Source organism: Lagopus leucura, unplaced genomic scaffold (assembly GCF_019238085.1).
Source record: "Lagopus leucura isolate 7727_CA_CO unplaced genomic scaffold, USGS_WTPT01 Super-Scaffold_73, whole genome shotgun sequence".
Taxonomy (NCBI): Eukaryota; Metazoa; Chordata; class Aves; order Galliformes; family Phasianidae; genus Lagopus; species Lagopus leucura.
This window is the reverse complement of record NW_024962252.1, coordinates 93,653,543-93,666,142: the sequence shown is the minus strand read 5'-3', so window position 1 is coordinate 93,666,142 and position 12,600 is coordinate 93,653,543. Positions and strand designations below refer to the sequence as shown.

Below are 12,600 nucleotides of genomic sequence, written 5' to 3'. Positions count from 1 at the left end.
GCCTTTACAGAGGGAATGGAGGGACCTCCTCATCTCTGACCCCAATCTTCTGATCTCTGCCCGTGACTCCGGAGGACGAGGAGGAATAAGAGCTCTAACAACCCTCTTTCACGGAGAGATCGCCTCGCACACTCCTCAACGTCGGAAAAGACCCCCTCAACGGCCGCTCCCGCCCCGCAGCCCATCACCACAGCGCCCGCCGCCTCACAGCGCGCAGGCGCCGCCCTCAGCCCAGGCTCCGCCGCGGGGGCGTGGCGCTGTGGCCGGACGCGGCGGGAGGGGCGTGGCCACGCGGCGGAGCGTCGGAGCCGTGAGGGGAGGGGGAAGGAAGACACCGGGTACGGAGCCGCCGCCGCTGCCGCTCCCCTCCGTCAGGTAACCGGGGCCGGGGGGCGGTGCCGCGAGCTGCTCGGGAAAGCCGGGTGGGCGGCCGAGGAAACGGCGGCGGCGGCCCTCAGCGAGGGCTCCGGACTGAGCGGCACCGGCCCTCCCTGTTCCAACACAAAGCGCCGGGCCCCGTTCCTGGCCCTCCGGCCGAGGCCGGTACCGAGCGCCTCTCTGCCGCGGCTACAACTTTCTGTCCGGCTCGGCCACCGGTTCCACTTCTCTGCCTTCCGCGTCGGGACGGCGGCGGCAACTTTCCGCGGCCGGTTCCTGCCCTTCGCCGCGTCGGCCGGCCCCTCCGCGGGGCGGGCGCGGCGGCGGGGCCTCCCGTCAGCTGTTCGCTCTGTTTGTTGTCGAGCTGCCTGCGCTGCCGGCGGCGCCCGGCGGCGGCGCCGGGGGCCGAGCCGGCGGCGATTGGCTATGCGCCGTCACGTGACGCCGGGCGGCCTGGCCCGCCCCCGCGAGGGGCTTTGTGTGCGGCGGGGGCAACGGACGCGCCGCGCACGCGCGGGCTTCCCGCCGCTCAGCCATTTGCCCCTGGGGGCGCCGAGGGGAGGGGGGTTGCTGTGGGGAGAGTTCGTCCGGCGGTGCGTGGCATCGCGTAGGTTGGGTTTCTGCTGGGAAAGTGAGGGGGCTTACCGTGTTTGGGAAGGGCTGGGTGACTGTGGAGTGCTATGGGCGAAGAAATAGGGTGAAGGCTGCCGTCCGCCTGTCCTGTGGGGCACCGCGCTGCCCTCACCTCTGGCGTGGCAGCGGCTGCAGGCGGGGCTGCGCAGTGCCGTGCCTTAATCTGTGGGCATGGCTGGTTCGGCTGTGTGCCCGTGCTTACCCACCAGAAACCTTAAAACCCGGTTTGGGAGGCAACAACGACAGATTTGTCACTTATTATCTGACGGACTAGCTGCACTTATATGTATTTATGTGTTTAGCTTTCCCTCTGCTGGTAGTGATCACAAGTTCAAGTAGTGTTGTCCAAGCTTAGGTTGTTGTTCATCTTTGTTTACTATCACTTGACCTATGTTGAAATCTTGAGTTGCTCAGCTGTTGCTTATACAACCCGCTTAGGAAAGGCTTCTCTTAAAAAATAAATAAACAAAATGTTGTGAAATATATATATTAGTATTTAGTATCAAGGTTGTCTTCATTTCATAGCCTCTACCTAGGAGTTTCATAGAGGGTGTGAGAATTTGTTGGTGAGATGCCCTTGAAGTATTGACAACCTTTCAGCCAGTGGATGTAGTTTGGGTGGAGGTTGGCTTCTCACCATGGTATGCTATATATTTTATCTTTTTTGTATGATTCGTTTTAACCATTGCTGTCTTCTGGTGAAGGTTTGTACTGCGCTGACACTAAGGATTATGAGAACGTCTGAATTAGTTTGATTTTCGGAAAGTTGTAGAGTAGATGGAGTGACAAAAAGTCTTTTTGTATACCTGCTGTAAAAGTAAATTTATTATTAAACCAGGAAATACAGATTTCTTAAAACGCTTGAGGAATTAAGAGAGAAGGTAACCAGGAAAACAAGGAGACAGAAACTGTCACTAATCTGTGGGCCCTGTGTAGAGGGGAAGAAGCTTGGCCTGAATCTGGTACCACTTGTAAGATAATACAATATATGTTATCTGGCAAGAGTATTGTGATGATGTAAGTTACTGTGGGGGGTACAATGGGGTACGGGGGCTGTGTTAGGAACCAGCACCCATCTGTGTGCCTCTGCTATCTGTAAACTTGAAACAAAATCCTGTCTTAGTGTTTGCATACACCGGCATCATGTATGTTAGCATATTTAAGTGCAGTGTCTGCACGAGAAGCTTTCCCTTTACCTGAACAAGCCAGTTTGCAATAGAAAATTACACTGCTATAACTTGCCCAAACAGTTTTGTGGGGCAAGGTGCCTTGTTGTGGGTGGGTGCCACGCACTGTGTCTGGGCACAGTGTTTGTTATGTTGCCAAAGCCTCTGTGGTAGTTTGACTGTTACCTTCTTTGTACAGTTCTAGAGTCGCAAAACGGTTCTAATGAATGTAGCATACTGTTTGAGTTTGCATCTTTTTGCTTTTGGCTACACATGGTGCTTTCTGATAATGAATTGTGCATCTAGGCAGAGGCCAGAGGCCAGGCCCTGCTTGCTTTAACAGTCACAAAAGTCATGTTGGAAGACTGCAAAATCTTGGACCTGCTGGGAGACTGTTTTCTGATGCACCCTCACATGTGAGCAGCAGAAACCTGGGAAGGTAAAGAACAGGCTTTTGTTGTTGTTGTTGTTTTTTTCTCCCTTACCGAGTGATTCTTTTGTGTGCAGTCTTGTGTAGCTGTGCTAAGTGTTTTTTTTCTGTTCATCTTTGAGATGAGAAGAGGAAGCTTAAGGCCTGTTCCTGAGATGAGAAGATGAAGTTTAAGCATGGTTCTAGAGTAAGTACCTTTTCAGAAGGTTATAATGTGCCTAGGGGAATGCATCATCATTCCTCAAGGTAGAGTGCTTGTTGGCTCATCATACAAAGACAAATGATGTTAGTTAGACAAACGGAGAAAGAGGGGCTGCCATAGCTTGGTATAACTAGCAGCTGTTTTCTGTTGCAGATCTGAGATGCGGTAGATGGTGCTGAAGCAGCACTGAGGCTTCTGCAGTATCCGCAGTCCAGCGTGTGCCTGCTGGCTGTCCCAAACACTGGTCCTGTGTCTTCATGAGATGCACTCTGAGATGAGAAAACACTGACTGTCAGTTTTAAAAATGTTAATAAAAAACTCTTTCCATTATTTCTGTATTATTTATGAAGGCATACAGATTAGGTACCACAAATACCGGCTGCATAGTGCTTCCAATGTTTGGAGCTCTGCATACAGATGGTGGTGAAATTTCAGCTGTCAAATGTCAGCTCTTTGACAGCTGTTGCTCAGTGTTGTCAAAATCAACACTTAAAGACAGGTGGAAGTGTGGGAGCACGCTGCAGTAGGAATGCATATAGCACACAGCCACAGCGCTCGTGTTTCCTGTCTGTCCATGCACTTACTGGGAGAAGCACGCAGGCAGGAAACGTTTTATGTTCTGACTAAGGATATGTATATCCAGGTTTGTAGCATCACAGCAGTGCGCTGTCAACAAACCTCACTAGCTAGGTAAGGCTGTCTGTCACTCTGAGTCTTCTAAAGGTGCTTTCAGGGGTGCAAGTTGGTGGAGTTCTGAGTGCTGACTTGGGACACTAAGCATGAAGTGCTGTCACTTCACAGAAGTACCCGGCTCTTTAAATTGTGTGGATTTGACAGGTACTAATGGGATATAAAGTAAATAAGTCTGCTGCTTTTATTTTGGATCCGTTAATTTAATGTCATGACTTGTCTTGGGTCATTTGTATGAGGGCAGGATGGCAATGACTTCATCATGGACACATATCCAATGAAGAATGTTTAGTTTGATTTTAAAGAAGGAAACATAGGCCGAAAAGCATTTCTTAGCATCATAGAAGCATAGAATCAACTCTTCATCCTTTGGTTTTGTAAACAACTGAAATTCTGTCCGCTGCTTTTGCAAATTCTGCTGGTTAGCATAATGGCACTGGTGTGATACAGTAGTGTTGCTTTCTGAGGTTGTGAACAGCAATGGAAATTGCCTGGCTCTGCACAGATGGATGTTATTTCCCCTATCTGTAAGGTAAAGTGCAGATGAGTGGGTAAGCGCACTTGTGTGTTTGCCCTTCCCCTGATTGCAGGAACTCAAGTTTTAATGTTTCGTTACTCTTTGTTTTTTTTCTTTAAGAGAGCGAGTCTTCCACTGCCTGTAGGGATTTCTTTTTTCCAAATCATTCGTGTATGTGTAATCCTAAATAGATGCTGACATCTTTCGTATGAAAAGTGAAAACTATAGGAAAAAGAAAATCACACTTCCTTGTACACAGCTTGTATATAAGGTATACAAGTCCCAGTTCCATTCTCAATAGGATTCCATGTGCTCTGTTTCCATTTTCCCAACTGAAAATTGCTTTCCTTTGGTCAGCTGTGCTGCTGCTGTTTTCTCCAGTATAGAGAGAGAGTAGATGCCCCAGAATTCAGGAGCCTTGGATAAGGGGAGAGCAGCATACTCATCGTGTACCACCTTTGCTGGTGTTACAAATGAATACTGTCATATACTGTATATGTATGTATGTATATTGTCATAAAGAGAATGGGGGAATGAGCCCAAGTTGAAATTCTCTAAATTATATGGGAGAGAAAAGGAGTTCCTTGTTTATTCTCTATAAAAGTTCGTGATCAGATGCAGCATTGGAGACTGCCTCGCCAGCAGTCATTGTCTAACTTTTCTACCTCTTACAGCTGTGAGCAGCAATGTAAAGAGTAATGCAAGGTGACCAGTCTTCAGCTGGATCTTTATCAGGTCGCTGAGATTCTGTAACGATCAAAACGGGGCTAATTAGAGGGTTTCTAGCTCTTTCAAATGAAATCTGCAGAGGGGTGGATGAGTCCAGTGGATATTTTAAATGTTAGAAATTCTAGTAGGATTACATTAAATTTTGAATATGTTTCTAAGAGACCGCTTTGTTGTGATGCAGATCTTCGAGGTTCATTTTCTAACCTTGGACACGTGTTTATCTTTTCAAAGAGACGTGTAGTCATTCCGAAGCAGCGTGCCCTGGAGAGCTTTCTTCCAGTACCAGTTGGTCTGTTACATTCTGCTGTAACTTCAGCAGGGATTCCCGCAGCCTTGTGTTACCATGGGATACATCTTTGTCTTTCAGTTAGGATCCATGTCCCACTGGAACCTTCATTAGCATTTCATTTCTTGATGAGGTATCTTTCAGCTGCTTGCAGCCATTACCTCAGGAAAAAAGCACCTCTATGGACTCTGATTCCTCTTCCGTGGGAACTTCTGGTCAACTAACTGTTTTTAATCCACAACAAAATCAGCATAGAAATAATGATATCCAGAATGGGTAGGGATGGTAGGTGGAGTTGGGCCAAGTGCCTTATGGGCGTATCTGTCACAGTTGCTCTTATTGCTTGTGTTTGTGGTTTCTTCTGGCTGGAGACTTTGATACTTACTTAATCAGTTACACTTATTGTCTGTAGATTGATACTTAAATAAATGGAAGGCAAACGCTGTGTTTTGAGTGGAGTCATAAGGAGTTGCATCACTACATTCCCATGTCTAAAATGTTTTATCAAACTTAAAACCTGTTCCATCTCTTCTTCTAAGAAGAGCAGTGAGCATTGTATCACCCATAAAGGAAAGTGTCATTCCATTGCTTTGAATGTTCACGTGTCCTTCAGATGAGACATGGAATGCTATGTTATCATAGAGTAGCCTGGGTTGAAAAGGACCACAATGATCATCTGGTTTCAACCCCCTGCTATGTGCAGGGTCACCAACCAGCAGACCAGGCTGCCCAGAGCCACATCCAGCCTGGCCTTGAATGCCTCCAGGGATGGGGCATCCACAGCCTCTTTGGCAGCCTGTTTCAGTGCTTCACCACCCTCTGTGTGGAAAAACTTCCTCCTAATACCTAACCTAAACCTCCCCTATCTCAGTTTAAAACCATCCCCCCTTGTCCTGTCACGAGCCACCCTTGTAAAGCCGTTCCCCCTCCTTCAATGCTAACCCCTTAAACTTGAAATAGATTTAGTTTAGGTATTTGTGCTTCCCAGAGCGTATGGCATAAAATACTCAACTTGATGGGCACATCTGATGAATTTCCTAATAAACAGCACATTGTTTCCTGCTCTGAAATGTGAAACACCAACAGTGTTCGTATTGCAGTGTGTCAGATTTACTTACACTGTTTCTTTATGCACGGCCATACAAAGCCCTGTTTTCTGAAGCACAAGTGGAGGCATATTTCACTTGTTTGGTCCTTAAACTTTTATGCAATTGAAATGAAAATAGCATCTTCATTTAGTTCCTTTATTGTGTTATCCTTCATTATTTGAGTTTTTGACTGTCTGATAAGTTGCCAAGATGCTTTAATTTTCGCTGCCTACAAAGGTCTGCAAATCTGTGTTACTCACTTTTTAAGCTCTTCTCTGATCAGAGGAGTTGCTCACATATTTTAGGGATGATGTTTTGGAAAGGGCTTGTGTAAATGGCAGTGTTTTGTGTTTAGATTAGACAGCTTTAAGTGTTTGTTCCTAAAGCTGCCTGGTGTGAAGGCTCAGATGGCTAATAGAGGTAAGTACAGGAGCCCAGTCTGCTCCAGCAGGAGACAGAAACCTCCTGGGTGGTGGTAGTGTGTGGCTGTATATGACAAATGTGCAAAGCATAGGAGAAATGTATTTATAAAAGGCGGAGGGGGAGTGATTTGGGATGATTACACTATAATTGTTTTGGTGACTCAACGTCCTTGTCTGTGCTTCATTTCCCAGTGCTGACTAAGGTGGGTGAGTAGTTGAGAACGTGTACTGGAATGGAATTTCAGCATCATATTACAGGAAAAGAAAGCAGGGAAAAAGTAGAAGCTTTTCGTTTTAGCAACTGTATGGTCCAGTAAGGGACTGGGCTGCAAACATCTGCACTGTATTAAATGGCTTGCATTCATATTTCCCTTATTTAATGTAATTAGTTTGTATCTGTGTGTGCCATCTTACTGGTAAGGTGGTCACTTTTAGAGAAGAGATTATTGTTTTTGTTAAGTTTGATATTTCTTAACCTGGTGAGAAAGGATGGGGGCAGCCTGTCGTTGTGATGTGCGCAATGTTCAGCGATGTGTGTGGGACTTCTTTTGATTTTGTTTGCTGCAGTGCTTTCTTTATAAGTGTGTGATCTTTCTTCTTGCTTTCAGATCCTGACTATTAACTTACATAAGCTCTAAAAATGGGAAGAATTTTTCTGGATCACATTGGCGGCACTCGCCTGTTCTCCTGTGCAAACTGTGACACCATTCTGACCAATCGTTCGGAGCTCATCTCCACTCGCTTTACAGGGGCCACAGGGAGAGCCTTTCTTTTTAACAAGGTTGGTAAGAAGCTGAGGGTGAACTATTTGCTTTAGAAGAATGACTGTCTGGGAAATGAATCTGTCATCACTTGGCACTGACTCGTAATGGCTAGCAAAAAAGTATAGCCTGTCTGTATCCTCAGCCACAGAGCCTTTCTTTTTCTCAGATGATTATTTCAAAAGCATCCCAAGATTTTTAAGAAGCGCACCTTACTATTTTAATTCTGATTTGTGGAAGCAGTGACATCAGTTACTACAGATAAGGCAGATGTAGTACAAGTGGTCCAATCTCGGTTAGTTGTGCTCACTGAGGCCCTTTCACCCAAAGCTGAACGAGGTACTCTGCACTCATGGACTCCTTATGAAAGAATTTCATGCCTGTCAGTTAAGCAGCAATGGTTGTACATCCTTGAGAAATACATCTTCAAAAGCATTACCTCTTCTAGGCAGGTAGGGCTACAGACTATTGCACTTGAGCTTTCAAGTGCCACAAGCTCTTTGCTTTTAAAGCACTGAGAGTCATGCCTATTGTTTTCAAACTTCGCTCTGTTTGAAACTAGACTAATTCTTTCTATTCCTTATTTTCTGTACATCTGTATCAGGTGGTAAATCTGCAGTACAGCGAAGTTCAGGATCGGGTCATGCTCACTGGCCGCCACATGGTTCGAGACGTGAGCTGCAAGAACTGCAACAGCAAACTGGGCTGGATCTATGAATTTGCCACTGAAGACAGCCAGCGCTACAAGGAAGGCCGTGTTATCCTGGAAAGAGCTTTGGTCCGAGAGAGCGAAGGATTTGAGGAGCATGTTCCATCTGACAATTCCTGAAGAGGCTTCTCTCAGGTTCTCTTCATTTGAAACTTAAAGTAATAAAATCAACAAAAAAATCTGCTTACATACACTGTCACCTTAGCATCAGAGTCGGATTCATGGACTACAGAGTGGGAAAGATTGTGAGAGTATTTCAGATGGAACCTTCCTTTCTTTGTTCCTTTATATTTTACTTTCCCTCCAGCAGCTGTTTGTAGAAAGATTGTTTTTCAGTTGCTGTAAGGTTTTTCTCTCTTGCATTTCCATCTGTTAAATCTGAGACAGTATCTGCAGATACAGTGAGCTAAAAGGAAAATGTTGGAAGAATTTTTCTTTTGTTAGAGAGAGATCAATGGTTGTTTTTGTTTGGTTTTTTTTTTTTTAGTTTGCACAAACTGATGTCAGCGTAAAGTTATTTTAAAATTACAGGTGTTTTTTTAAAAGTATATTCCAATTTTTGGCATAAGATTTTAGCTACTTTTTTTTCTACTCAATCTTTTCACCTGATTTGCTAGCTAAAGTGAAGAGATCCGAATTTGTGCCGAGTGCTAAAGGTTCAGTGTTGGTACAGCTTGGGCTGGCCCTTGTGCCATATTCTTGTTGAGGTTGATTGGTAGCACAGAGCCCATTATTTCTTGTCATTCTTGACCCAAAGATGTCACCATTCCTTGTTTATTTGTGAAGTCCCGGTCACCATAAACTGGTATTGATTGGAAACTATTTTTGAAATAGGGCAAAACTGCTTGGCTTTCTTTTTTTTTTTTAATTTTAACAGATGTGACTTATACCCATAATAATAATAAAGTAGTTGTCTGTTTAGTCTTGCGTTGCTTACAAAACAAAAGCTGTGTTTGTAATGATAAGGATCCACTGAGAAACTCCTGTTTTGGCAGTAAATTTTTTGTTTCTCTACTAATCTCATTAAGTAGACGGGCAATTGCAAACCTTAATTCTTCAAGTGGCTTTCTTCAAACCCAGAACTTCCTATGTTAAACACAGCTGCTGTGTAAAAGAAGACTGCCAGCATGTTTGTTCATGCATCCAGTTCTACAATCTGCATCTTGTGAAAAGATTTAACTGAACAGCTTGTTTTCAAATGCCGCTTCTGGTGGTGAAACTCTTTCAACTTAGTTGAACTCTTTTCGTTGTGGTGTTCACGTTTTTATCTTTCTGGGCAGCATTACATGTCGCCTAGTAGTACCTAGTGACTTGGGTTCCTGCTTTCTTGTAGAGGTCAGCTCTGTTTAAAACAGTGATCTTGCTTGCCTGGTAGCAAAAATGCTCTTTGTTGGTTTAGCTCAAGGGTGCCCAAACACTTTCATTGTCTTAAGCCATAAGTTGAGATCTCAAGGGCTGCAATGATTCTGAATGTTAGATATGTATGATTCATCATCAAAGATGTGTTTATTTTTTTTCATATTGGGTAAATTGTGGTCAAAGTGAAATAGATAACCCACAGGTGTACAGGGAGAAACAAATAGATCTGGCCTCTTGCCCTTCAGAGTGACTTCTTCACTAGCTGCAGCTCCATATCTGAAACTAAAATGGGAGGCTGACTATGCAGAGTATTTTTAATTTTTTGGGGTTGCTTTTTGGCAATTTGGACACCCCTGACTTGAATTTGCTGCCTACTTGATGTAAAAGTAGCTTTATTATAGAAATGTTATATAGAAGGAAAACAGAGTAGATCACATACCAGAGCTGTGCTTGAATCAAGCTGCTTAAACAGTAGTGTACTTGTGCCTCAAATCAGTTTTTGCACTGAGTACAGTAGTGCCCCATTATCTCGGGTTTTTTTCTGTCTTTCACAAACCCCAGAAGTCCCATTAGCATGGTTCTCTGCAGTACTTTTCTTGTACTTCTGGCATTACAGTACAATAAAGTATGTTTTGTCCTGAATTGGTATTTGCTATTCTTTTTCAGTTGTTTTATTTGCTCGGAGTCTGTCAAGTGAATGTTGTAACCTGTCTTTGTTTCCCTCAATTGAGTAAATTGAGTTTCTTCAGCATGGTGATAAGCTATAGGTGAGCATTTCCCTGAATGGGTTGCAAAAGAGCATATGGTTGGGTTTTGGAAGTGCTAAGTAGTGCTTCAGGCATATCATTTGGACTCTAGAAAGCCTTCAATTTATTGCTGTTAAAGAAAAAAATACAGGAAATTTATCATGTAATGGAATTCTGGATGATATACTTCTGTTTCTGTCTTTGGAAAACCAGCAAGCTAAGCAGAAGTCCAATTTCTGCAAGAAACGTAGAGCTTTAGCTTACTAAATGGCTTAGGAATTGAATAATTGGGTGTCTGTGTATCTGGAATTGTTTGTGCATATGTTGTGTGCAAATGTTAGGGAGAAGCTTTCTGCATTAGCAGCTGGTCAGACTCAGAAACTAGCTGAAGAACCAAGGTGGGAGATCACTACAGTGGTGCAATGCAGCCTAGGGCTTATTTGGACTTAGAACAAGGCTTCTGCACTTTGGTACAGTGTTAAACTGAGATGTTAAAGATGGCTTTTCCTGAGCTCTATGATGTGAAGAACACAGTGGAGGTGAACTCATTAAAACGTATGAGACTTGAGTCCATTGCAGTGTTAAAATGGAATCTGAGAAGCTTTGGATTGCCTTCCACCTATGTGCTGTTCCCATCTGTGCCACCTGGGTGGCTCTGGGAGTGTTTCCCCTCAAATTTTGGTACTTCTTCCTTGAGATGCTTAGTGTGTGAGTGCAGATAACATAGGGGACGAGGTGATTAGTTACAGCACAGCCAGCAACAGAGAAGATGTTGTTTGTCTGTAGTTGTTATTTTGTAATAGGTCATTAGCCTTATATTGCCACATGAGGGATGGTGGCAGCACACTGTAATCCCACTGTGTATGAATGAAGACCTTGGGATTGATACTTTGAGTCTTTAGTTTGGGCAGAAGCTTAGGCTTCAGCTTGGGCTAGCAATGGTGCCGTAGCTTTTGCTACCATTTCATCCTGTAGTTGCTGTTTAGGTTTACCCCAAGGTTGCTGACTGCTGTTTCAGCAGGACACAGCTTGGGGAAGATGAAAAGTTTGGATGTTGTGTTTGTGGACTGAAAAAGCATTTTAATTAGGTTTTCTATGGATATTCAAAATCATTCTTGAGATGGCACATGTATCCATGAGTGAGAAAAAGCAGCGTGACACTGGGCTGTGAGCAGGCTGGCATAGGCTGCTTCTTATTGGGCAAACTTTTTAATAGGAAGAGAACATCAGCTGTGATGTTGCAGCAACATGTAAAACCAGAAATACTGTGTTGTGTTTCCTTCTCAGGCCTCCATTCACTCCTTTAACAGAACAATGGTGGAAGTCCACTCAAACTGGGTTCCTTGGGGATCTTGAGGCTTTGTACTTTGTACTCCCTTGTACTTGTTAGGGGTGAAACATTTCAGATTTCCCTTGCTTGCTTGCTTAGAACACTGATTAGGATTGCTCTCCGTTGGACAACGGGTTGATGGTTGGACTGGGTGATCATAGTGGTCTTTTCCAATCCTAATGATTCTATGTTTCTAGACCCTGTTTTCATAGGGCTTTGAAGAGCTATGTGATTTAGATACGCCTTTCTTCATAAGCTATAGATGAAATGGCATAATGCATTCTTATTTTCGTTGTTACTTCCCATTATACACTTCACTCTGGCATAAGGATTTCTCTTTCTATGTCTTTTTTGGTGTAAGGGGTAAGAAATAAGGGGAGAAATTTGGTCTTTGCCTGTCTGTCTTCTGGTTGTTGCTGGTAAATCTGCTGGCAGCCTAGCATAGCCTTTTGCTCTGTAAGGACCTTGCTGGAAGGATAAAAGAGGAAGGAAAATGCTGGTGTTTGGGATTCCGGGAAAGTGAACCTTGGGCATTGTGGAGATCCTAAGGTCCCCTGAAAAACAGTGAGTGATGCTGAATTTAAGTTCTGTTTCTCTTGAGACCTCATTGAACCCCGTAACAGGAAGGAAAGAAGAACCAGAGTGGAGTTTCTGACCTTTCTGTTTGGGTGAATGAAGCTTCGAAGCAAGCTCTGTTTTTGTTCTTGTTATCTGAAGCATTCAGTGTTATCAGAAATGCATTCTTCAAAAGAGAAGGAACAAACTATGCTATTTATTTCCTAAGTATGTGAGAGGGTCAGACAGGTGGGGCAGAGAAGTTCTCAGACCTTATGTTCTGACTCAGTCTGTGAGAGAGATGTGTGATGCCTAGCATCAACATACACTGATGTTCACTTCTAGAACTCACTGAAATGTACACCAGGGATTTTTGCTTTGTCCCTTTGAAAGCATTTGATTGGACTGTTGCAAACACGTACAGGTGTGAATCTCCAGTATCTCTGCGCCTTCCTTGCAGAACAAGCACAGTTTAAAGATCTGAGGAAGTGCCTGCTTTTGCCAATGTTAGGAGTCAATTCTGGTATTACTGTACCAGCATGAGAGATTAGTCGCTTCATTTCAGGAGGAGTCGATGCGTTGCCTGTCCCATGCCTGCC

General features: G+C 44.2%; 1 protein-coding gene across 2 annotated transcripts; it reads left to right on the top strand.

Annotated features, from left to right (window-relative positions):
* The first annotated feature begins 284 nt into the window (after positions 1-284).
* YPEL5 (yippee like 5) lies at positions 285-8,495 on the top strand. 2 transcript variants are annotated; one of them, XM_042894203.1, is made up of 5 exons: positions 323-375; positions 2,484-2,616; positions 2,730-2,794; positions 7,150-7,322; positions 7,907-8,495. In XM_042894203.1, exons 4-5 carry the CDS (start codon positions 7,182-7,184, stop codon positions 8,129-8,131), a joined length of 366 nt encoding a protein of 121 aa, XP_042750137.1. In that variant the 5' UTR covers positions 323-375; positions 2,484-2,616; positions 2,730-2,794; positions 7,150-7,181; the 3' UTR covers positions 8,132-8,495. The 2 variants fall into 2 exon arrangements, with proteins under 2 accessions (XP_042750131.1, XP_042750137.1); XM_042894197.1 differs by lacking the exons at positions 2,484-2,616; positions 2,730-2,794 and having other exon boundaries at positions 285-375.
* The last annotated feature ends 4,105 nt before the right edge of the window (positions 8,496-12,600 follow it).